The 27,615-nt window shown below is 36.0% G+C and overlaps 1 protein-coding gene across 1 annotated transcript in view; it reads right to left on the bottom strand.

Moving 5' to 3' along the window:
- Positions 1–348: 348 nt before the first annotated feature.
- The window catches only part of LOC105227108 (protein single-minded), a 131,456-nt gene continuing 104,189 nt past the window's right edge, over positions 349–27,615 (bottom strand). The window contains exons 6-11 of the mRNA XM_049448873.1: positions 18,073–18,321; positions 7,444–7,628; positions 7,147–7,253; positions 5,051–5,204; positions 3,017–4,701; positions 349–1,781 (exon numbers count right to left, since the gene is read on the bottom strand). Of these exons, the coding sequence (XP_049304830.1) occupies positions 1,765–1,781; positions 3,017–4,701; positions 5,051–5,204; positions 7,147–7,253; positions 7,444–7,628; positions 18,073–18,321 (2,397 nt within the window). The 3' untranslated portion in view covers positions 349–1,764. The remainder of the gene's footprint in view (positions 1,782–3,016; positions 4,702–5,050; positions 5,205–7,146; positions 7,254–7,443; positions 7,629–18,072; positions 18,322–27,615) is intronic.

The raw sequence follows: 27,615 nt of genomic DNA, 5'->3' as shown, positions 1-27,615 counted from the left end.
AACTAATAACTGTATATATATATAAATAGTCTAAAACTTAGCGAACAAATAAACATTTAAAATTGCACTAATTTTCGAATTTTTATCTAAGCTAAATTTAAATTGCAAAAATACGTATGCTCTGCATATTAGTGGGGTAGTAAAGATAGAGGCTAAAAATAAATTACAAAAAAATAAAAGTAATTTTAATGTAGAAAAGCTTAAAATAAATATGACGTCTATTTAAGCAAGTGCTTGTGTACTCGTATGTGTGCATAACTTATATAAGCTTGACATTAGGGTGGGTAAAAAAAAAAATTTTTTTTTTTTAATTAGGCGTCTATTTAAGCAAGTGCTTGTGTACTCATATGCGTGCATAACGTAAGTTAGTATACATTAAAGTGGGACAAAAACACCGAATATTTTTTTGCTTGCTGCTCTTTGTAATAGGTTTTTAGACAGCTCTAAGAAATTCTTTCAAGGTCTAAAATATTTTTCAAGTATTTTTCTTTTTATAATAAGAAGAAAAATAGAAAACTGTAAGGAGGAGCGGCTTCCAATTACAATTAAAAGCTCATACTTGGAGAGAGATTCTTAGAGCTGTCTAAGAATCCATTTTCAGTGTACTAAGCGAACAAATTATTTTCAGATTTTTTTTGACGCACCCTAATGTATACACATATGTTTTATTTAACGTCAAGCTAGACTTTCTTAGAGCTGTCTAGGAACCCACTTTCAGTGTACCAAGCGTAAAAGAAAATTATATTTTATTGACACACCCTAATGTATACATGTGTAAACAATTACAATTAACTGTAGAAACTTTTTTTATAGCTATCTAAGAACCCATTTTAAGTGTACCAAGTGAAAAAAATTCGATTTTTTGACGCACCCTAATGTATATATACATATTCTAATTTACGTCAAATTTCGCACTTCGCAACAGCTTTCAATAATTTTTGACGTCTTTGCTAATTTCAATTCCGTCAATACTGCATACTACTGTATAGCATAGGTAATACACACACATATGTATGTATATATATGCGGGTGTATGTGTGAAAATTTCAAACCGACATTCTTTTAAACACCCGCGCTTGACGTCGGTAATACTAATTATAACGGAATAATTGGCAATAAAAATTTATTTGCACTTTCATTATACTCGCTACACACATGCACACACACAAAGAAACACATTACATACGCTATATACAAACACATACGTTGTACACTTACATATAGTTATTTTTAAATATTTACATACAAAATTATTTATTCACAGTTATTGCTACAAAAATTTAATAATAATTATATAATTGCGTTGTTTTTGTTGTTTGATGTGTCACATTGCTCAATTCATTAGCTTTTGCTTATTTAATTATTATTTTTTAATTTTATGTTGTTAATAAAATTAACAGTTATTGTTGTGGCAGTCACTTCTATAAGCGCTGCATTAATTTTCTAATGATTTTCTATATAATTTTTTGTTGTATTCCATACATTTTAGTCAATCATATTGTCAGCTGTCAAAATTTGTCATAAATTTTTCCCCATTAAATGCATGAAATTTTGACTATTAATCTTTGCGTGCTAATAAAATTTGATTTTAGTAAATATATACATACATCTACATATGTATATCCTTAAATATTTATGTTTGTATAAACCCATAAAGCTTAATTTGGTTTTGTTTGCTCACTTTTATTGCACCTAACTGCTTCATTAGCGGGTTATTTTTAGGTTAGGTCTCCGTTAGGGTTCAGCAAACTTTGTTGCGTTGATTTATTTGCGTGGCGATTCTGAAAGTAATAATGTGAGAATAATATTATTAAGTTATATAAAGCATCTTAGACGTTTATTGTGTACTTATATGTACGTAGACCTATTTTTTGCTGAGAGTGCTTTCAGAGAAGTCTAGCATTATAAAAAATCGCAATAAATTTTTTTATTAAAGTATATTCTGTTTTAGGAGTAAGGTATATTCTTGATAGAGTGATGAAAAACAAGTATTAAAACAAGTCCACCATTTTCGATTACTTAACAGCCGCAGCTGAAGTATCTGGGAGTAATATTGGATTCCAAACTAAAAATTAAAGAAGACCGTGCGTATTCTTAATAGCGAAAGCAAAGTGTTCCGTTATACTGTATGCGGCACAAGTATGGATACAGGATATAAAAGCGTATGCTAAACAAATAATTGCAGTGTATAGGCTTTCTGCAATTCGAGTAATAACTGATTTCCGGACTATATCAACCGACGCTACTGAAGTACAAGCCAGTATGACGCCTATTGACATCCAAGGAGATGAACTCGATATCACCTATCAGAGCACTAAAATGTGGTAGGAGCGGTGGATGAAAAGCGAAACTTCAGCCTTTATATTGGCAAGACTGAGACTTTTTCAACAGATTAGGCGTCCGTCAGCACAATAGAGGAGACTTAAATGTTCTGTCCCTCCTACGAAGTAATACTTAACCGGTGGTTCCGTGGAAGAGTCTTGAGTAGGAAGTAGGTTGGGTTTAGCGGATTAAAGCCCCGCATTCCGGCTTTCGGTGCTTTCCCCTACCCAAAAAAAATGATTTCATGGTTCTATGTAATAAGTCCTAAATTTTTGTGTTGTCATAATTTAGCCATATCGGCTTCGCTATCCTCCAGTTAGTTGTAGATTTCTATCTAGTTTGAGTCATTTGTTCACAATGCGTAATCAGCTTTCTATTGATCGTCTCTTTTTGATACGGTATTGTCTCTGCTTCGAATTTGTGTAGAGAAACTTAACCAACTCGTCTGCGATTTCGTTATCGAAAATGTTCCTGACCCCAATTATGGACAAGTGGAGTTGAACTGCTAGTGCGCTTAAAACCCTGCTACATTTGTTAACTATAATGGAATTGATCTTTGAACATTACATTTGAAGAACGGAAATCTTCTTTTCTTAAATACAGAAAGCCAGTCTGTGTGTCAATGTCATGCCAGCAATATCATGTATAAACTACTTTAGAATATAAAGTCAAACATTTTGGACAGCAAACTCACCTTTCCGTTCGGTAACTTCAGGAGACTTCGTCCGCGCATTTCTTGCATCACCGCTAGTTATTACAGTTGACGATTGTTGTATTGTATCCACAGCACCTGTACTTGATAGCGTAAGCAAACGATGACCATGCGAGGCCAAATGTTGACTCAAATGCTGATGATGTTCCGACGGCGTAGTGTTCCAATGGAAAGAATGCTGCGCTGCCGCTGTTGCATGTGGATGATGAGCGACTACGAGCGGTACACCATCGGGTGGTGTAATACAGGACGTATATGGATCTGCAACTGGCACCAACGGATCGGACATCCATTCGAAAGAGAAAGCCGGACCCAGCGTCTGTAAGCTACCGTAATTCGAACCCAGTGTGCCTGTGGGCGGCGCGCTTGTCGGTGTAGGTGGTGTGGTTGTAATACAAGGACTAAGCTCCTGCTGTGTGGAAGACGAACTGTCAAGTGAGAGTTTCTGCGCAGACTCCGACCAAGGTGGACTGGGATTCCACTGGTCGATGAAGTCAGGCGGTTCATTGGGTAGGGACTTTTGTATGAGTCGCGGACATGTCGGCACAACGGTAGCGAATATAACCGAGGCATGCGATTCTGCTGGTGCGCCAATAAGTGAATGTGCGTGTAGATGGTAGGGTGTATCGATTTCGGTGACTGTTGTTGGCGTGTCATCGTTCGCCTCATCTGGTAGGTAGAGTGGTTCTAGTTTACCGATTGCGCGACGTTTGGAGGGTGGCGAGCTGAGGCGCTGATGCTGCGCGGAGCTCGCATTGCCATTGGTATTGATATTGGCAGCACTGTTGAGGTTATGATTGTGTGTGCTGTTGTGATTGTTGTTGGAGCTGCTGTGATTGGCGCTACTGCCGTTGTTGTGTTTATTATTGCCACTGGTATTGTTGTTGTGTGTGACATAATGTGGCGTGGCAGCATTATGACTGGAAACGGAACTATTCGTGCTGCTGCAACGCATTTGTCCATCCACTTGGCCATTAGTAGGTGAACGCGCGCCATTCAAGCCGATCGGTGGTGCACCGACGCCGCCAGGCACTTGACTATAATCAACTGGTTCCGCACCGACACGACGGTGACATATATACTGGCCAACGGCCGCACCATTGATGACACCCGCATGTCCCGTCATCGCCATCCCACCATTACTTGGCAAATGATGCTGCAACTGTTGGCCTTGTTGATGATGACCACTCAAATGCGGCGCTGGCGAACTTTCCGCGCTACCACAGCTGCCACTCCCCACACTCATGCTGCCACCGCTGGTCGCGCCGGTGGGCGTATTATATGCGCCGGCATACGACGCCGTCGTCATGTGATGATACTGATGATGCGCATGTGTATGTGTGTGTGGATGTAGGTGTTGGTGTTGCGTGTGGTGCAAATGTGTGTGCGTTTGATGTGGATGCAATGCGGCGGCATAACCTGCCGTTGCTGTGGCTGGAAGTGTGGCCGTGGTACTGGCGGCGCCCGTGTGATGATGATGCAAATGTGAATGCGCGGCGTGGTGTGCGTGATGATGGTAGTAGACTGCCGCCGCGGCTGCTGCGGCCGGTGTTGTCGGTGGCACACGTGTGGGCGCATCGAAAGCGAGTCCGAATTGTATCTTCGACTGCACCGAGTAGTAGTGGTAGAGCCACGAATTGGCCAGCATTACCGAAGCCTCACGTTCGCTGTGGATTGGAGTGGAGGGAAGAAAATATAATTGCGTTGTGGTGATGTTGTTGATTGTTGAGTTGTCGAATTGGTGTTGCAAAGAAAATAGAAAAAAATTGATTAGCATGCTTGCTTTTGGTGGGTTAGATGTAGGTGCTAACAAAGTATGGCTTGTGATTGCGTGAGAAACGGAAATGAGTACGCGAAATTAGTGCAAACGTCGGCCACGTGATTTCGTTAGTGGCGTTTGTTCGAGGAAAAAGTTTGTTGAAAATAAAGGTGGGAAATAAATTGTGCTTACTTTATTTAATCTAAATTTTTGCATATTTTTTTTTACTTATTTAATAAGGCAGAGTTTTTACTTACTTTAAAACCTGGTTGGTGCACACAATAACCGGCTGTTGGTTTGTGTCTTGACTATCGCGAACTTGCAGCACCACGTGCACCCAAATAAAATCGCCTTGTCTTCGTTGCATGCGCACCAATAAAATACAGGAGCGGTCCTGCTCAGATTGAGTTACTGAAATTAAATAAAATATAAGTTTTAAAAGCTTTCGCTGTGAACAAAAGACATTTTATTATTGGCATAGATATCCTTTATAAGACTTTTTTAATTCGTTGCTTAAATCATCGATAGATAAACTCGTTGGTTTTGAGACTGAATTTATGACGATGATATATGTAGTATAAGAAAAACAATGGGTTTTAGGACTCTCCGTCTTTTAGAAAGATGTATGGATATACTAGTATATCCTCTCTGTCAATGCGGTCATCAAAGAGCTTTGCATTTCTCAGTTTTTCTATTATGTTTTGATGAAGAGGCTGTAACTAATCATTGAAAGAGAATCAGATAGACTGCGTAAGATACTAAAGAAAAAGAAATATACTTTTGGGCTCTTGAGAAATTACTGGAAACACGTTCCCAGTTAGTAAGCAAACTGCTGCGGAGATACAGTCTGACATACTTGCAAATAGGTAGATTGATCCGATCACGTAATAAGCAAAAAATTTAAGGACTTTCTTGTCACTTAAAGCGTACCCGTCGCTTGGTTGGGATTATTCCCATAATAATGAAGAAACTAAAAAACTATGATTCTGAGGCTAAATATATATTGTAAGACCAGCATGCAACTATCTTACATCCTAAGAAACCGAAAAGGAGATTGTCCCTAAACCAAGCACAAGAACACGCAAAAGATTTTAGACTTATAAGCATCCTTCATGTTGAAGATTCTGGAAAGGCTACTAGACTTACTTGCTTGTAGACGTCTTAATTTGGAAAGCAGCAGCAATTTCTGCTATAAGAAGAAAGGAATTAGGAAGTTGGAACAGCTAACATAAGTTAATCAGGCTACATCCTCCAAGGTTAGATTTAAATAGTCAATTTTGTGATAATACCCGACATGAATGGAGAAGAAGTTCAGCAAGGGTTGAGGATCAATCTTGTCTATACCGACGGGTCCAAAATAAACTACTGAGTGAGGATCTAGATATACTCCGATGATCTCGCTTTTAATCAACCTAAAAAACTCAGTCAGCATCTTTTCAAGCAGCGGAATACTAGGTATTGAGAAGTCCTGCGAAGTTCTATTGAATAATTACGGGAAGATACAGAAAGCAACCATATAAACGGATAGCCAGGCGGCATTGCAACGTTTTTTGACACCAACGATAATTCCAACATGGTCCACAACTACAAAAGCTTTAAGTTCATTGCTAGGTAGAACTTTACTTGTTTATAATTTGGGTTCGCGGTCACATAAATAAATAAAATATAAATAAATAGACGAGTGGAGAAACTAGAAGAAAATACTTGGAACACACTAGGCGCCAAACTTTGAATTCTAGTCCACAATAAGCATAACGGATATTAGTACATGGTTTCACTGAGAGCTCCAAATGGGTTAGCAAGATTATAAGGTCCTATAACAGCGCATCAAAATGGCGCATCCAGCGTTAATTGTGCCCACGGTGGCAGCAGTCCTAACTACCTACCTATTGAGCACAATATGCGATCATAATTATGCACGGTTTTCGTTAAACTTACATGGATTTTATGTAATGTCTTCCTAAATGTAGGCAACATACTCGAAATACTTTGTAAATACTAAAGAAAAAGTAGTATACTTTTGGGCTTTTAACTAATATTCTAACTGGTATCATACTGGTTCTTACTGGTTAAAAAGTAGTAGTCAAGTAGTAAAAATTTTCAATAATTAGTAACGCGGCTACTTTTCAAAAATAGTGCTTAAAAATTTAGTAATGGCTTGAACTAATACTAGCATCTCTTAAAATAATACATATTTAACATGCATTCTAGTTAGTCAATCTATTTATTTTAGTTAGTTTAGTTTATAAAAGAATAATTTTCACTTTATTTTCTCTTACAACTATTGAAAGTATTCAAATTTCTATTTTAATACCTTTTTACTACTTTAATTTTATTGATTTTTCATACTCACTCAGCCTATGTTTGCTTTGCGCCTCACGCAAATTCTCCGAATGTAAGAGATTGTACCAAGAGAGTCCGTGTATATCACTTTTGCTGTAACCCAAATGAAACTCGCCGCTGTAGGCAAATAAAAGAAAAATAAAAAAATATTTTAATTAATAAAAAATAACATAAAAAGTAATATTTAAACAAAAAATTGAAAGCAAAATAAAAAAAATACTAAATATATTTTCAAAAGCGTACAGCTATTTAAATCAGGTTACAATTACATAGGTATATAGTATCTCAATAAATAAAAAAATCTCACTTTTTATCGATATGCGCAATTTTCATATCCATCGAATGTATGGTGGTAAACACATTGGTGGCACCCTGCACCACACACTCGCGCGTCTCCGGCATGGCAATGGGTGTGCATGTGGCCAAAAAGACCGGCTCGTTGCGGCTGCAGAGCGGCAGATATGACAGATAGTGACCCTGAACTAGCACAACCTGCAAGAGAACGCCAACAAAGAAACAAAGTAAATAAATGTTGAATCAAAAATAAAAAATAAAAGCGTTATTAAATAAACAATACCAGCTTGTGTTGCACTTAAAGGTTAATATATAACTGATAGACTCGTAAGAAAATAAAATTTAACTAAAAGCGAGCGTTCGGTGCGCTTTGCTATTACAAAGTCACTGAGCAAAAACCGTTCGTAACCGTTTTATTTACTTAAAAGAAACGCATATGTTTTTGTTGTTGCACTTTTAAATATCTGCAATGCTATATCTCACCATATATTGGCGGCACTCCATGCAACACACCCTTCAAATGGCTGAAGTGAATGGCCGCAACGGAGGCACAGTTGGTGGCGTTTTGTTCGGCTTATTGGCCGCCTGCCAGTTGCCGTCGATAGTTCATAATTCAAAATTGTTTGGCGGTTTTTAATTTTTATAAATTACAACAGAACGGTTTATTTAGTAATTTATGTGCTTTAAGCCTTGCTGAGATTGTTAGTTTTTTGCATATTTCTTTGAGTTATTATAATTACTATTTGTTTACAGAAGAAAGGGAGGTTTCGAAATTGAGTTTGAAGCAAGTTTAAGGTTTTTGAAAGTTATGTTTTGGGTTTATTCCGCAGCAAAGCATAGCTTTCATTTCTTTTTCCTTCTCTTGATTATTTTATAAAGTATATATACAAACGATCAACATGGCGAGCAATATCAATTTAGTCATGTTCGTCTGTCCATCTGTTTGAATATGGTATATACGAAATAGTCCCTCAGTTTTTGAAATATCGATCTGAAATTTTGCATCCGCACTTTTCTCACCAAGAATCTGCTCATTTGTCAGAATGGCGGATATCAAACCACTATGGCATATAGCTGACATACAAACTAAAACCGATGAGGTTTGAGATAACAAATATTTTATTGAGCGTTGCTACCCGTCTAAAATTTTATATAAAAGAAAAGTTGATAAGGAAACGAACTTTTTCGTTATGAGCATAATGCCGTAGAGATTTGAGATGGCTGATAAAGAAAAAATTGTATAGAAGAGTTGCCACTAGTGAGTGAATTTTGGTATCACACTAAATAAAAATAAAAACCGATGACCACAGATATTTTAAGGAGCGTTGCCACCCGTATAAAATTTGATTAAAAAACAGTTGATTAAATAAACGAAGTGTTACGATATGAGAATTACACCGATGACGTTTGATATCAGAAAATATTTTAAGAAGCGTTGCCACTTGTCCAAAATTTGGTATTTTAAAAAAGTTGATAAGGGAAACGAACCTTTTCGTTATGAGCATAATGACGTAGAGATTTGAGATGGCTGATAAAGAAAAATTTTATAGAAGAGTTGCCACCCGTTCAAAATAAAAATAAAGTTTAAAATTTAAATAAATATAAGTGAATTGTGGTATCACACTTAATAAAACTTACAATTTAAAATAATTTTAAGTAGTGTTGCCACCCAATTTAAAATTTTTTGTGCACATAATATTGATAAAATAAAGAAATAGTTACAATATGGGTGAGAAAAAATTTAATATTTCATACTAAGGCGGTTTAATAAAGTGCCCTATTAAAATATATTTTTTTTTATTAAAAATATTGTAAAGTATATGATTTATTGATAGGCAAAATACTTAAAGAAAATTTGCTGTCGAATATATTTTAAAAAAGAGTTGCCACCTATTTGTTTATTTTTTATTTTAAAAACATTATAAAATATGTAGATTATTTCAATATAGGCAACAAATTTGAGAAGATTAACTGTTATATATATTTTAAAAAAGAGTTGCCACCTATTTATGTATTTTGTAATTTAAAAGTGTTATAAACTATGTAAATTATTGAAGCATGGACATAGAACATTAAGGATATACGCTGTTGCATATATTTAAAAGAAGGGTTGCCACCTATTTAATTTTTATTTTTTTATTTTTTTGTGTAAAATTTTAAGTCAAACAATTAGATAATATAACAATTTGGCTTCTTAAGCGTAAATCGTATCATCAGTATTGTATCAATAGGGCTTTAGGATACGAAAAATGTGTTTACGGTTATATTTTTTATTTAATTAACATTTCTGTACAATTTCGGCAGCTTTCAAGCCAAAAGCGCATAATATCCAACAATTAAGACGCCAAAGCATGGCGATTGCATGTTCGAAATGTGGCATGCAGCATGTATTTTCGGCTGTACAAACATGCACCTGTTCCACATTTCGAAAAGACACGCAAAGTTTGCTATGCGCGCTCATGAGTATTTGCTTGCCACTTGCTACACGCGCATGCCAACATACGGTGCCATGCAACATTTGACTAATTTCGCTTTCAACGCGATTGCCGCGCAAATTCCGCGCATTAATTCGAGCGACTAGTTGTCGTTGTTGTAGATTTTGGCGAATTTATGCGTCGGCTTACGCACTTTGACTAAGATTTATGCGTAAAACAGGGTGGCGGCGGCGCTGACTTTGGCGCTTTAGCTGAAATTTTTGAAACCGTGCCAGCCGGCAATGGACATGGCTGCATGACATATAGACAAATATACCGTTGCACATGCGAAATGAACAATTTATGCAATTCGCTTATATGTCAAGAGTTCGTACATGTCTATATTTCAATAATACAACTACGCACGTGAATGTGTGTGTATATAGCGCGTTACATGAAGTGGAGCAGTCGCGGGTCGAAAAATTCGGCTTAGAATTTATTGCTTGTTTTAATTTGACGTTTGTAATTGCAGGTTTCGCGCAATATATTTGAAAAATAGTTGTTACTGTGTAAAAAATTTACTACTAATGGCATTTTAGCATTCTTTAAGATTTCAGATTTTTTTTCAGTTTTTTAAGGGCCGCAGATGCATTTTTATAGCATGGAAGTATACAAAGAGATCTTTATCTTCATTTTGATTCAGTGGTCTGTTTGTACGACGGCTATATGCCATAGTAGTGTGAAAAAAAGCCCAGTTTTTATTATAAGAAAACATATTTTCAAAATCAAATATCAAAATTCTCAAATTTAAAAAATTCCGAATTTAAGTGACGTGATGACCCTATAAATTCCAGTGCTAAATATTATTTTTTCATATTTATTTAAAGTAAGGTGGCAACTCCACAAAGACTTTACACCATGTTTACTGTGTTAAAACGTATATTTTCAATTTGATAAAAATTTTAACTATAAATGATTTTAGTTTCACAGTTTTTATTTCAAGTGAGGTGGAAACTCTACAAAATCTAATTTTAAATATATTAAAATACATGTTTTTTAACTTTTAAAAATTTCAATTTATGACTATAGTTCCAAACTGAATAAAAAACGCATGTCGAAATAGTCGAATAGTGTACTGCTTTCAATCAAAAGACTTAAGCAACGAACTTCAGAGTCAGGAATACGCAACGACGCTGGAACTTCACAATAAGAAGTGATTTGCTATTCCCTCACTAAATCAGTGAGTATACCCAATATTTTGTTGCTATTTGTGCGATTCTTTCATATCTATGAATATGTGTATGTTTGTATGCACATAAATGTTTATACATATGTACATATATATAATATTGTATATATGCCGTCCGACATTGTGCAACCAATTTAATGCGAGTGCGAAATGCGAATGCGAACGCGATTGCTCACTTCGCTTGTCAGCGACATTTTCACCCAATTATTTTGACACCCACTTTTGATTTCAACACGACAACAGCAGTGCCAAAAACAAAGAAAAGTGAAGTAAGGGCAATGCGTGTGTGTGTGTGTGCATTTCGAAGGGGAAGGCAGCGTGAAAACAACTGCAGCGGCGGCTACTAACAAGCAAGTAATAGTGGAGGAAGGACAAAAGTGTCAAAGGCGTAGCGCATATCTGTATGAGTGTGTGTCCCCATGCATTCTGGTGCCGCAGACCGCTTCACTTGAGCCGCCTTGCCTTGGTTTGTGCCGACTGCTGCCCTTATGTTTGTTAATGCTGTTTCGCATTGTTGTTGTTGTTGCGGTTTGGTGATTTACTGCCAACGCACGGTGAGTGCTGCTTGTTTGCTAGAAAATACTAGTTGAGAAGTAACACCAACAACAAAAAAATATTTCAACTGCAAACTGATTAAGTCATCCAGCGGCACAGCGGCAACTTTTGCTGTCAGTTGAACGATTGTGATTTCTTGCTTCAGTCAATTCTTGGTGTTGTTACATTTATTTTTTGCTTTATTTAGCTTGGCATGTTGGTCGAGTGCTGAGTATTTTTTGTTGTTGTATAATTTTTATTGCGTTTTTGTTTTCCATTTTGTTTACATTTCACTGTGCAACATTTGGTTGCAGCAACTCAAGTGTCGTTTTCTAGTGAAATTGCTGCATGTTAATTGGTGCAATGTTGAAGATGCTTCAGACTTACATTGGTGGTACGTGTACAAGCATGAGTTTGTCTATTTTGTATAGAAGTATTCATATTTTCAAAGAAGAAGTGAAAGAAATCAAAAATTAATTTAAAAGAGTGATAATAATCCCCCCGCTGTGAGTAGATTTTTATATAGATTTGAATATTTTTTCATACAAATAAATAAATTGGGGAACAAAAATTATTTTTAAAACAAATTTAAGCATAAAGCTATTTCAAGTACCATTTTTTGTTTGTCTAAATGACATAAGATCTAAGAAAGCTTGTCCTCCTAATTTAAAGACAGCTGGAAACTGCGAAATCGCTATAAAAGATACCAATAATAAACCGTACTAAATATATATAATAAAATAATTTGTATTGACTAACTTGAAAAAGGAAAGACCGTCAACAGCAACTGTTACATAGCGTTATTGGAACATTTCCAATGTCTGCATTTGAAGAAAAAGAAAGTGCTGTTTTACAAAGACTATGCACTGTGGCACAAGTCCGTGAAAACGAAGTCAAAAATACATTATTTGGGTTTCGTATTGCTTCCGCTACCCCCATATTCCCCAGATCTGACCCTCAGCGACTCTTTACTGTTCTCAAATCTGAAGAGAATGCTTGCTGGTAAGAAAATTTTTGTTGAATGAAGAGGTGGTAGCTGAAACTGGCTAATATTTGAAGCAAAGGACAAATCGTACTACTAAACGGGAATCAGAGAATTGGAGGGCCGCTATAATCAATGTATTTATCACCCTTGAAGGGAACTATGTTGAATTAAAAATGAATTTAGGCAAAAAAGTGTTTTTATCGTAGACCGGGGACTTTCCATTGCAATACGATATTAATTATATAGGATCTAGTGCAAGTTTTCATCCAATTTCAGCCATTTTAGGTACAGAATTTAATTAAGATATATATATTGGCCGACATATGTGGAATAAGGTCAGCCGGAAGTGGAATTATTGAAACGATTCACCCATTTTTCACGTGCTGATATATTTTTATCAAAATTTTATTCTCTCTGAATTTCAGTTAGGTGTGAGGTAATCACAGTTTGACCGATATTTTTGATTAGAAGTTCGCCAAAGGAACTGGGGGCACGTATTCCGAATATGGGAGCTTGAATAGTTCTCGTTTGAGTTGAAAAAATTTTGGTCATAAAATGGCATCAATATATATCTCAGCGATATTCGTGCAAACTTTTGTTCGCATACATTGATTGGTTATTCATTTGTAAATTGGAAAGTAAAGGAATCAGAATAAAAGAATAAATTAATTACATATATAGAAATTGGGCGTAGTTGTTGACCGATTGCGTCCATTTTCATTTTAGAATATAGGAATGTCAAAATAATACAACAAATACCAATCGAATAGGTTTTGACATAAGAGCCACGTTCCTCGCCTTATTTTGACCTTGGCTCCTATAAAGCTTCCCCATACCACCTCGGTTGTAAAATGTAATGTCTCTGGAAAAATTTTTACGCTTTTAGTAGTTTTTAACAAACCCGTTATATGAGGAGTGGAGTAATTTGAATTCATGTGTTTTTACATGGTGGTTAAGGATATCAAAAGGATTTACCCCGTGCGAATTTGATTGTTGTAGCTTATTTGTTTTAGGAGATATCTACGTTGAAATTTTTATAGAGCAAGGCCATGTTCATTTTCGAAATTTTTTTGCAATCATAGATGGAGATATTACCTCAGCTGGTCCAATTACCGTGGGAAAAGCCTCCTAAGTCACGCAAGGTCCTATCAAGTGTAGTGTGCAAAAGACTAACCCTCGCCGTCAACAATCACATTGAATCTTAGTAGTGTGGCTTTCTGTACTATTTTAATGACTATGCCGACATGTTATTTTTATTATTTTTTATTTTTCATTATACAAATTAATATACAATTTTTTATTTAATTTTTCCTATGAATTATTTTATTTTTCCTTTTCTTTTTAATTAAAAGTGTGTTGACAGTTTAGTGAACCACATACATGTATTGGTAGCTATAAGAAATCTCAAGAAACATTTTTAATGATTCTGCTTAAAAAATTAGTATTTTGCTACTATTTTCGCCTTCTCCACATTTGAGTTTTTGAATAACTTTTCTTAATTTTCGACATTTATGTAAATGAGTAAAAGCTTCTTCAGCGCACTTATTTCCCATAGGCACACGCTACTTAATATGCGTGCTCTCATTTCTCTTCAAGAAGTTCTCAGGAAACTTCAAATTGAATTGGCTGCGCCTCACCAAGTGGCGCCACTTTTACACGGAACAACAACAACAACAAGTATAACATTTATATGGGAGTATGCTTCATAAGCTGTAAACCACGCAGACAATTGTTACAAACAGATTTGCATTTATTACGAGCCCATGGCAAACGGCAAAGGGTCGCTCGTATTAATATGGGAAAATGCCAGCACTTATGTTATGGCTCATATATGTATGTAGGCATATATGTTTAAAACTATACTCGCATTAGAGTGGTACGCCAAAATCATGCTATGAACAGAATTTTATTTTTTTTTTTTTAATTTTATTAACACACATTTTTGGACAACAAATAATTTAACCAAAAAGCTATTATTTTGAACTTTTGGTAAAGTTATTCTGGAAATTTCGCCTCCATAGTTTTCACTTATTTTTACTTTGACAGATTCCACAGTAGTTTTCCATATTTAAGGTTTTTGAATACGCTGGTTACCCTGTTCTGCTTTACTATAGACTTTAATTTTCTTTTTTGTAAAACAGGGGGCAAGTCTGTAGTTATAGTATATGTAACTCCTTTATTTCTGCTCTCCCACAAAAGCGTTCATACTTTATTGGCTAAACGTAATTTAATTGGCCTCAAGTTGCTACAGTTTCTGACTTACAAAGCGCATTCGTGATTTTTTATGCAACCAAAGTAAAACGAATAAAAAATGTAAAGGGCAAAGCACATTGAATGCAAGCCCATGCAAACATACTATACATATAAAGAGATTACTGCTAGATCTCCTGGTATTTATTCGTAACCCGCAAACCTTTTCGAGTAAGCAAAAAAGCTGGTGAACATACATACATATGTACATATACATAATTATTTGGTATATACATATGTACGTACACATGCTATAGATGATACTAGAAGTCTGCTTAGAAAGCAAACTACTCTGCAACCACCGCATCTGTGAGAATTCCATTGCCTAAACAATGGTTTGGTGAACGCGTGAACTTTTTACCATAAAATAGGCGATTTTTGGACAGGAGTGTAAAAATAATCAAGTACTTTGAGGCTGTAAGATAAAATTTCATAATTTTTAGCTCAAAATAAGTATTTTAGCCAATACTTATAAGATTAAAGAGAAATGACAAAATCTGTAGAAGTGAGCGTAGAGTGAAGGAAATATATAGTTCAGGATTATTTAAAGAACTAGGAAAGTGCAGAAAAAAATTTAAGAGCAAGGCCCACACAACTATTTTTTACAATATTTGTTCTCATATCGTGCAAAATCAAAAATGTTAATGCGCAAATTATAATCACTTTTAATTACGTATACATTCATATATAATTAATTAATTTAACGATTTTTTTTTATTAATTTCGTAACATTTTCAATACTCCGGCTGAAGTAGCAGAGCCAAATGGCTCCATACAAATGAAGTTCGCTGCTTAAGTCTTTCGTACCTTCATTCAGATATAATTTCAACGCGTGCAACGAGGCAAATGTAGCAGTTAAAGTGCATAAATATGCAAACGCCCACACAATGCCAACATGTTGCATATAAACTAAAGACAACAACAACAGCAAAACGCTACTAACTGCCACAGTAGCGATCATGTTAATTCAGTGCGCAGGCAAAAACTGAGTCGAGCACCCAAATTGGCTGTGACAGACAAGAAAACGAGTGTGTGGTAAGCGTTGTTATTATTTTGTTGTTGTTGTTGTTCTTGTCTTGACTTATGTGGCAAATGTGCACAACTTCATTGACGAACGCTTTGCGCGCATGCGGTTTACTTTGCTTGCGCGTGTGTTAGTTTGCAGTCACTACACAAGTGCGTGTGGCATGCCACCGCTGACAATCGCTCATAAAATGCAACAAGTGACAGATGGATAAAAGGCACAGTAACACGTTGCTGCATGACAAAATGAGCGCGCATTCGCAGCCAACTTCTTACATACACAATTTTGCATCAACTTACATACGAACATGTGTTGCAAGTGAGTGGCAAGCAAAGTTTTGTCAAGCAAAAGGTGGTAAGCAAACAGTAATAAAAACAACAAGTGTATTACTAGGAATAACGCAAACAACAGCAATAATAGCAAAAATAACAACATTAACAACAACAGTAAAAAACCACAAGAGCAACAACAACAACTATAATAACAACAAAACCACAAGAGCAACTAGAGCGACAATAGTAACAACAAAAATCCACAGAGCAACTACAACAAAAAAATACAACAACAACAATAACAAAAACAAAAAACACAACAGCAACAACAACAAATGTTGCAAGTATACACATACATATGTATACGAAACACATCACTCATCGAAGCGATCGTCCAACAACAACAACAACTCAAAGCAAACTGACAGCGCCAGCTACAGCAACAATGACTACTGTCATCGTTTGTCAGTTTATAAATCACTTTGTGGCGGTAACAAACGAAGCGCTCGCATTCGCTCCCCATAATGCCAATCAAACTTTGTCTGCTAGTGTATGTGTATATGCGCTTTTCGTTTTTTGCAACGCATGCACACGCCTCATGCATAATTCATTTTCAACGCGCGTGCGCTGGCGACTTTTTGTGTCTCGCGCGCTGTCAGACAACCATGCTTTGTGTGTGTGCTTGTGTCACTGCGATTGCCAACACGCAACTCGGCGCTATCCTTGCGTGTTTGTTGCTCTTGTTGCTGTTGTTGTCATTTAGTTGGGAGCCTTTTTCATGCCCTCGTTCCCTCATTCATTCAGAGATTCGTGCGCGGCGTGTGACAGCTCCGTTGCGTCGCCAATTGGCCAGCTGTGGCTCTGTGATTCATTCATCAATTTTATTTGTGAAAACACAGACGCATTGACGGGGACACAAATGATTGGCACAACAACAACAATAAACCAAGGATGAGTCGCTGTGTGCGCGAGAAGTGAGGCGGTTGGCGAACAGTGATTTTAACACCTTGACATGCGTTTGGATTGTTGCTCCGCTGATGGAAGTGCGTCGACAATGAGAGAGTGATGTTGGCATTCACCGATTCATTTATTGAACCATGAAGCCTTCATATTTAACATATTTAATTGTTTTGCATTCATTTGGCTAAAGATATTAGCTTATCATACAATATACTAAAAACAAGATTTCTGGGTTTCTGCAGCGCCTCCTAAAAGCTTATCCAAGGAGCAGTACGCATATAAGAAGGGCAAATTAGTAAAGACTGCATTCCATACACTAGTTTTTAATATCGAAAGGTCTCTTGAACAAAAGAAATATGCTTTTATAGCATTCCTGCATCTATTTTGAATAGTAATCAATAGGTGTTGATCCTGCTATACTACGCTGGAACAGAAGCCTTTTGACCTTTAGACGGATAACAGCAGAATGGAACAACGCTAAAATGGCCAAGGAAGCTCGTAGTACCTCTAAAACCCCAAGGTGGAGCGCTATCTCCGCTTCTGAGGACATTAAGAACTCCAGGAAATATCTGGAACAGGGTACCAAGGAAACAATAGAGCATCTTTTGGCCATTTGTCCCGCATTGACAAGACTACGCTGAAAGCACTTGGATCCCCATGGTATGATACACCTTCTGAGTGAAATCACAGGCTCTTGGACCTAGCAACTGAACTCCGTCTGGTATCGCAAAGGACCGATACTGATCTATGCGTGGCTTATTGGCCTACTAGATTAACCCAAGCTAACCGAAATAGTGGTTATGTTTTATAACAACCAAAAACGCTAAAATAAAAAATATTTTACAAAAATAAAAAGTGATATAATGAAAATTTCTTTTTTTTTAATGAAAAAAAATGTTGTTGCATAATTAGAAAAAAATTAAATATTTAAAAAAATGCTCACTATAAACTCACCTTCTGATCACCGAAGCGCATTTGCCGTCGCGCATTTCGACTGACATTCATGCGACACAAAAACATGCGATGTTCGCCCTCCAAGCTGTTGATCGCCGCTGCTGCCGCGGCGGCTGCTGAGGCAGCGCTCGCGTGTTGACTATGACCCGGTTGTGGTGGCACATTGCGATTCAGTTCGGCTTGTATGGTTGCGTGATCCTGTTTGTCAATGATATCGTAAACGGAATCGCCGTGAATGAGGAGATCTTCCTGTGTGGCGTTGCGATTGCCGGTTGTCAATTGCCATGCGTTGTTATTGTTGTTGGTGTTGCGTTGATTTGGTGTGAGCACATGAAATTAAATACAAATAAATGCATGAAATTAATACCGTGTAAGGCGCGCAGCATTAATTTATGTATATTTTTAGAATTGATTTTCTTTGCTTGATTTGGTGAAGCAGTTGTTTTTGGTTTGTAAAAGAGTGCTGTGGGTACTTGGAAAAATGTGATAAAGTCAATATTGCATTAAAATAGCAAATTCTTATCAATGCATCTATTTTTGATTATGAAAGCTCATTGTTCGTTTCGTCACTTTACAAGTTCTAGTGAATTCTGTTGTAGATCGGCAGAATAAAATTCGAATAATGTTCTTAAACATTTGACTCATTTGCTTTAGATTAATTGCGTTAATTGCGATCCACAAATAGCACACCCGCCGATTATTCATTGTATGACGTTGTGCTGACTAACTCTCAATCTTTCTCAATCAATATTTTTAGTCGAGCAATTAATTGCATTTCCATGTCATTGCGCGCATTAATGTCAATCTGACGAGCGAAATTCTAATGAAATGCAATTTTAATTACAAATGAAATTTATTTTCGTTTGCATGAAAAGCATTTCCTCAATCCATAAACCATGTATATTTATTTCTATTATTCGAGAGAAAAGTGATTCAGAAAGGCTCAAGTATAAAAATATTAAAACGAGCTGGTAAGGCGGTAGTGAGTACGTATGGAAGCGAAAAATTGCTTAGCTTGAGAGTTTTTGCTCTCATTGCCTAAATATTTTTTACTCTTGCCTCTTTACGCTCTCTTAAACATATGAAATTGAAGTACTATAAAGGTATTTGTTTTAACCTCTTTGTTGGATGCTTGCTTACAGATTTATGAGGCTTAATATACAAGTATATACTTGTTTATATGCGTAGTGCCTTAGTATTTGAGATATCGATCAGAACATGTGTGTATGCTTTTTTCTCCTATAAGAAGTCTGTGTATGAAAAACTTGTTTGGGTTGAAGAGATGTCTTCTCAAACTTTGGCATGGATTATTCTCTACAGCAACGACATAATTTCTGAATAAATTTTTTAGATCGGACCACTATAGCTGTCATACAAACTGATTGATCCAGATTTAGTCTTTGTACGGAAAACTTCTTCATTTGACAAGATATCTTCACGAAATTCAAAACGAGATAGGGAATAGTGTAATTTTCAAAGAATTTGTTGAGATCGGATAACTATAGCATATGGCTGCCAAACAAACTTGACCCATTAAAATGGAATTACTTTTATTTATGTAGTCAACATTTTTTCTTTTTTTGAAATTTCTTATATGATATTTTTTGGTACTCTGGAACATTTGCTTTTTGTTCACAAATATATACTATGCTTCATTGAAATTGAACGAGAAGGGCCCCTACCGGACAGTCAGTTATTTTTAATCAACGTGCTAATTAGTTTAGTAATTAGTCTTTATTAATCTCAGCTTCAAAATTGTTTTGCATCACAAAACTGAATTAAATTTTCTTTGCTTAATTTATTAAATTTGCTTCTTTTTATTATAGATCTTATCTACCCACCTATATCCTATCTATTAACCGCAACTAAGCATTACTTCAAGGCTTAATAAGTTTTTGTTGACTTGATTTAGCTTCTCGGCAGGTGCTAATCCAGGAAGCATCTGCTCAATAGATATACGTGATGGCGAAATATCTACACTGAAATTGGCGAGCCAGAACATAATTCTCTAATGTGAACTCCAACAAAGAGGTAGGGAAATCATCGGTGTTCTTTATAGGCTTTAATTGTCACAATTGAAGGGAATATTTGACAAAAATGTAAGTCGAGGTAAGTTATTTAGCTTCCACAATAATATTCTCCGATTACTGGTCAACCAAAAGGTAAAAGTTGACCTTGCTAGTACAGTATATGAAATCTTAGCTCATTCTATTTCACGATAAATCTGCAATGGGTACCAGAGTATAAGGATATTCGTGGTAACTGTGAAGCAGAAGAATTAGCTACAGTAGGTAACATCCTCCCATTAGGCTCTGAAAAAGAAGGATTTTATAAGCCTTTAGGTACTTGAAGATATTAAATCGACAAACATGTTATAGATACAGCTTAGTCCTTATGAAGTCAATCTCTAACTTGCTCTACTTTCTGCTGGCCGCACATGCCGCACATGCCGATTATTAAAGTTATTCAAAAGGAATGACATAGGAACTCCAGCCGGAATGTTTACAGGTCACTGTCTAATCGACAAACAGATAAACATGCCAGCAGACTGGGAACATACAATAACTATTGTAGCAGCTCTCAAGCGGTAGAAGAAGGAGTGACTAGAGGAAATCTTCTATGGAAGAATAATCGCATCTATCGGTCGAGAGTTTCTTGAAGGTGGTTACGAGTTTGCATATAAAAAAATATTTGTGCTGACTAATTTCATCAAGAGCACAGGCTGGTTCAGAGAGGAATCAATAGAGTGAGGGCATTTTAGTCCCGTTGGTTTCACAATAGATCCCCTAATGGTCTAGTTGCGTCGTCTGACATCTGTTCTGCTACCTACCTACCTGGTCCACCAAGATTATAGTGTACTTCTTGCAACATCAGAAGATTTTCTAATCTAGTTAGTTAGTTGTAGGCACGAAAGAACTAGGTGCCAGAAGTAGTAAAAAAGGAGTAGTTTATGAGTTAATAAATACATATATTATGTGCATAAAAATATGGTCAAATAACGGACTGAAAATGTATAAAATAATTTTCCGCAGCCTCTACAAAAACCATTATCAGAAGAAAATATTTCTACCCTGGACGCAACTAATGAAGCACGGGTATAACGGGCCTTGTTGTTATTGTCACAAATTGACTAAGCTTGCGCTAGTAAAGCTATCTATTAAAATAATCATGGTTTTCCAACAGCTGCGCTGATATTGCATTAAAATAGCAATTTGTATTGCTAATATACGGCGTAACATGTGGCAACGACGTCATCAAACTGCGAGCGATGAGAAAGAATTTATTTGCTGACGGCATAAAAATTTCCCAGCGATGGTCATTGCAAGCGGGTATATGTATGTATATGAACTTGTAATATGTATGTATGTATGCATATACATATATACATATATATGTGTGTGTATGTGCTGTCTAATGTGTTTAAGTGTCGCTGGGAGTAAATGTGCGATCAAACAGCTGCAAATGGGCGGTGATTCATTCATCAATATTCATTAAAAAATACAGCAACAACAACAACAACAAAATAAATCAAAAAAGTCAAAACAGCAACAACAGAAACAAGAACAAAAATACAACAACAACAAAAAATAAATAATAATGAAACATTACAACAATAACAACAACAAGAAAATTTGCAACAATAACAACAAACCCACAGTCACCTATAATAAATGGCAATAATAGCGACAACAATAATAATGTTGTCGTCAGCTATGCTGGTGGCCGCCACTGCAATTGCTGCTGCCTGCAAAAGCTTGCTGAAATGCTTGAACGTGTGTTTGTGTGTGTGTTTGCATTAACATCGTGAATACGGCCAATTGTTGGCAACTAACTAATGACGACATTTTGCTATAATTAGCCAGCAACGCCAAGCAATACTGTACAATTTCTATAAAATTCTCAATAAAGGCAGTGAATGTGAACGACAACAACAACTACAACAGCAACCAACATGTTAACAAAAGTAAAAATATGTTAATGCAACAGGCGTACAACAGAAAAGTGAATAATTCCTAGATAAATGAAATGTAAATTGGAAGCTGTGAAGACAACAACAAAAATAATAATAATGACAATACAAAAACAAAAAATAGCATACATATTGTAACTGAACACCAGTTGTGGGTGCGCTGTTGTTTTTGTAAGTGAATTTGCGCTGTTTTGCATATACGACTGTGTTTACTACCATATTTGTTGTACAACAATGTGTGGCATTTGTTTGTTCATTCAGCAGCTATTATGGCCTTAATCAATGAGCAATTGGCGGGTACAAAAAAATTAACACTAAAAAAAATATTTCGATTGCACCGAAGCTATTATACCCTTCACTGCTTAATACCCTGCATAGGTGTATGTATTTTAACATAAAAGGAAATAAAAAGTTATTTTACTTAATTTTGTTCAGTTTGCTTGTATGGCAGCTATATGCTAACATCGATCTAAACAAATTCTTTGGAGAAGATTGTAGTGTTAATGTAGAAAATATTGTGTGTCAAGTTTCGTGACGATAACTTGTCAAATAAAAAAGTTTTTCATACAAGCACTTGAACCCGATTGTTCAGTTTGTATGACAGCTTTGTGCTATAGTGATCCGATCTCAACGAATTTTTATACAATTGTAGTGTTGTCTTTGTCAATAATCTGTACGAAATTTCACGGGGGTATCTCGTCTAATTAAAAAGTTTGCAGTACAAACATTTGATTCTAAGCGTTCAGTTTGTATGACAGCTGTATATTATAGTGAGCTGATCTGAAGAATTTCCTCGGATATGGAATTTACGAATTATACATGGATTACTGCCAAATTTGATGAGGTTATCTAGTCAATTAAAAAAAAATTCTATACAAGCACTTGATTCGGATCGTTCAGTTTCTATGGCAGCTATATGCTATATCGATCCAATAACGATTATTTCCACAAATGATCAACCTCTTGAAGAAAAAAGTTTGTGTGCAGAATTTCAGATAGATAGCTCGAAAACTGAGAGATTAGTTGTTCAGGGTATAATTATTTGAAATAAAAAATATGAAAAAAATTAAAAAAATATTGACAACAAATAAAATGCTAACAGCTACAAGCTTAGCGTTAAATAACAATTGTCATTTATTCATTTCTACACGACAGCTGACAATGTGGCTCGACAACAGCAACAACAAAAGCGACAATTACTTATATAGTTATAGACAGTGTTAGGCTGCGTCTACGCCTCTCCTTGGCGGTGTTGGCAGTCAGCGGTCGCACAATTATTATTGGCAGCTGAGCACACCTCTCATTAAATATATTTATTGCTGCCTAATGGTGCTGTATTAGGGGGTGGTATTGCTGTGAAGTTGACTATTTGGCTGGGAAAACGGGCAGTTGACTTAGACGTTCAAAGGGTGGCTATGCCGAGTCGAGAAAAAAGAGAGTCAGCCGGAACTTATAACTCAGCACAACCTTTTGATCCCTCCAAATACAGAGCATTAGCTTGGCGTCATGGAAATTCGGCTTTCCCGTTGCTTTGATAGTTGGCCAGGTTTGCCATGCGATTTTTTGTGTTAGAGGTTATCATAATAGATCCACTTTTCATTACCAGTCCAAAATGATTGCAAAAATTTCTTTTCAGGCGTTTAAGTAACATTTCTGACTTATAAAATAGTCTTTTAGCGATTATTAGCTTCAATTCATACGACACACCATTTTCTTGCCTTTGTGTGTATCAGAGCTCCTTTTAAACGTTTTGAGATGACGACTTGTGTGATGCAGATTGTAAATCTTCAAACCGAGATCTCAATTTTTAAATCATGCAAGTCATTTTTGGCACATTCGTTTAGCTGGAGTATGTTCACTATAAATTTTCAACAAAGTATGATGACTTCGGCTGAGGCTTTCCTTATGTTAAAGTAATAAAGACGAACTCCCAGTACAAAAAAAAATCCTTTCAGCACAAAGTGCGACATATTTGAGTGGAGAAATAAATATTATGGTTTACGCTTGAAATGAATGACATATATTGTTGCAAAAAAGTGCCTGGAAATTATAAATAAAACGGTATTTTGTTGTTACAATTTATGTATATTGACGTAAGTTGGTAATAACGGAAAATAATTAAGTTACACGATCTCTTGGCAAACCACATGCAAGCAGTTATAGCCCCAGAAAATTTTTTGAATGTGAAATTTGGAATTTTGTTGTAATTTTACTGACCACCTGCGTATATTTGGTAAACCACTTACCTTAAGCTCTGAAAAAATTGGCTCTGAACACTTACAAACATTTATTATGGGTAATAACTTACTAAGCTAGAAAAACTTCACAGTAAAGGCTCTAATGTGATTGTGATGTGTGTATAATTCACGTCCCTTCAACTGGACGCAACCATAGCCTTATATATCTATATACGATGAAAGTTCACTTTGACATTTAAATGTTAGTAATTGATTCAACCTTCGAGAACTACTTTTCGATGAAAAATTAGAGAACCCTTTTAAGCATTCTCAAGCTTTGTTCGCATCATTTATGAGCGTTTGAGGATCGGAAAAACATAGATTTTGAAGAATAGATTAAGGATTTTAAAATTATGGACAAAGTCTTACTATTTTTTCTCTTAGTAATTATCGTAGTTGATAAAATATTTAATTTTCTGAATTCGAAACTCAGAATATTGAAGAGATAAAATAGTACATAGTAATTACAATTTTTCATAAAAAATCATAAAAAATATATACCTAACGAAAACCCTGAGCTACCCTAATACTCAAACGCTGGAATATCAAAGCGTTGCTTGAACAAGAATAAATGTACAAGTATCGTAAAGCCAAAAACCACAACAACAACGATGTGGCAACATACATATCAACGTTCATTGCTGGTGACAGCAAGCGATATGCAAAATTTGTGCAAAAATTATGATGCTCCGCCACATTTAGGTTGACCATTTGTGGCTGTAACACACACACACACACACATATGCTTATGTGCAAAAAGTTAGTAAAAGAAATACAAAAACAAACACACAAAAAAGGTGCATGCAATGTTCGGCAGTGAGCTGTGCGGCCACCGCTAAAGTAGTTGCGCTTCCACTATTATTTATAATTGTTGTTGTTATTGTCGGGTTTTAGAAGATTATTGCTGTGGTCGCTGTGGCTGCTGTGGCTGCCATGACGCTGTCAATGCTCCCCAATCCAGTAGCGGCTAATATTGCATTCGAACTTGCTTGTCATTATTATTATTACTGCTGCTGTCATATAGCTCTTGTTGCTGTTGTTGTTTTTGTTGTTGCTGTTGCTTTGTTATTTATGCAGGCACTGTGGCATTTGCCGCCATTGTTGCCATTATTGGCAGTTTGTTAATTAACTTTGCTTGCTAAATGTCCGCCGCTGTCTGCCAGCGCCGAAATCGATTGCCTTGCCGAGTCGCCGAGTCGCGCCGGCGCAACACCAAACGCTTTAGCATGCGGACATACGTTTGGCGTGTTGTGGCAGTGTGTCGTAGTTTCTAATTTGTTTGCAACGCGTTAGCATGCAACATACCGTACATTATATACTTATATATGTATGTGTGTTTGCTTGTAATTTGAGGCGCAAAAAACGCTGCCCTCTATGGCAACCGTGAAAATGGCAGGCAGAAAATTATAACAAAAAAAAATTGAGCGGTAAAAAACTGTATGCGTTCAACGCTATATGTGCATATTTAAATTTGCTCCCGTACAAGCACATCGAGCATTAGCACAATTGCATGTTAGCAGTTTTTTTGCAGCCGAACGCTGAACACTGCGGCCAAACAGCTGTCCAATTTGCCTATAACAGGCAGTATTTGCTGCCAATTGTGTTATTCAAGCTTTACATTTTTTATTTATGTTTTTTATTTTTATTTTTATTTTCGTTTTTATTTTTATTTTGGTTCGCCTTAGTGACACCATTTTTGCTAACTGTTTGTGGGCTGGTTGTCATGGCCATTCCCAACATTTGTTAGATCCTTCGTTTCAGTTCAATTAATCTGATCTTCTCTTGGTGTTTAGTTGTTGTAAAGCTTATGACTTTTTGTTTTTGAAAATACTGTTGCTTTGACTTTTGTGCTATTTTTCATTTCATTTCATTTTTTAAGGAAGTAAACATTTCTTTGATAGCTTATAAAACAAGGAGACCAAAACAATTGGACTAAATTATAGCGTAAATGATTAATTATTACACTCGTGGCCACGCAAACCGAAAATGTCCGAAATAATATAAGAAAGTATAGTGGTAAGGTTTGCGTGGCCACGAGTTTATTTTAAGGAATTTTGTGAATTATTATTCAAATTCACCACAAAAATAATGTGTTGCTTATTTGACAATATTATTCAAGGGCTTCCGACAATATGTAGCAGTTGTGCCGGTATGAAGTAAGCGTTAAATGATTACATGGGTTTCCTCGCTTTTCTTCAACAACTTTTTCTTATATAAATAATAAATATTTTATTAGAATTGTTTATATGATTTTTATTTCAAACTATATTCTTACTTAGTACTGTTTATGTGGACTTATTAAGAAATATGTATATCTTTCAACATCCGCCCACCACACGCCGCAACAAAAGACTTATGCAACGAACTTCATATCAAAACTAATTAATTTTGTGCTTTTTATTTAATTCTTTTGTGCCCGCAGGCTAAGCAATGCCATTATGTCACATGACTATGAAAATTTGACAAGCGATTCGTTATAGGCGCTTAAAGTGTAACGCTGATTGAAAACTAAGTCCATTTGCTATGCGAAGAATTTTTTTAAATATTCGAAAATTCTCAATAGCCGCAGCTTACACACAATCCCAAGCACTCAAAGCACGCTTGTCCAACCAGCGCGAACGATTTCTCAAGCTAATCACATAAATTCGCGAAATTCGCGGCTGAAATGTTGAAACTTCAATTAGTGGCGGCGTCGACAGGCGTGTAAACGGTAGTTTGTAGACAACAACACTTTGGCAGGCATAAGTTTGATTGCCTCGCAGCTTTTGCGTTTGAATTCGCCATGCAGTAAAAGCATTAAATGCGGCCAGATTGGGTGGCTGACAGAAAACAAGTTGAGTGCACTTTTTTGGTTATGGAAATATATTTGTTTAAATTTTGAAGGAAAAAATAAAAAACAAAAATATAATAAAAAAAATAATATTTTTTTTAAGATTTATTTGGAATATGTATTAAGAAAAGTTATAAAAAAATATTTAAAAAAAATTTTTGGAATATTTATTAGTAAAATCTCTATTTCCCAGCTCTATCCGGTCAGTTTTCAGTCACTGCTACAACTTTGGTCCATAAATCCATATCGAAAATTCATTTCAATATACGCTTACTCTGCGTGTGTGTGTGTTGGTATTGAAAGCTGAAACTGGGTGGCGTTTGGTGGGTGTGTCGCTTAATTGCCAGAAGCTGTGCTAAGTGGTAATTTATGCACGCTTGCGCATTACAAAGTGCTCAAACACACATACTTATACAGACATGTGTATACGCTTAGCCGCATTAGAAGTGTGGCATTCCTTTGACCAAAGACCCTTTAGTTCAGTGCAATTTTTATGCAGCATTTGT

The sequence above is a fragment of the Bactrocera dorsalis genome, chromosome 2 (genome assembly GCF_023373825.1).
Source record: "Bactrocera dorsalis isolate Fly_Bdor chromosome 2, ASM2337382v1, whole genome shotgun sequence".
NCBI classification, from domain to species: Eukaryota; Metazoa; Arthropoda; class Insecta; order Diptera; family Tephritidae; genus Bactrocera; species Bactrocera dorsalis.
This window is presented reverse-complemented; position numbering and strand designations above follow the sequence as displayed.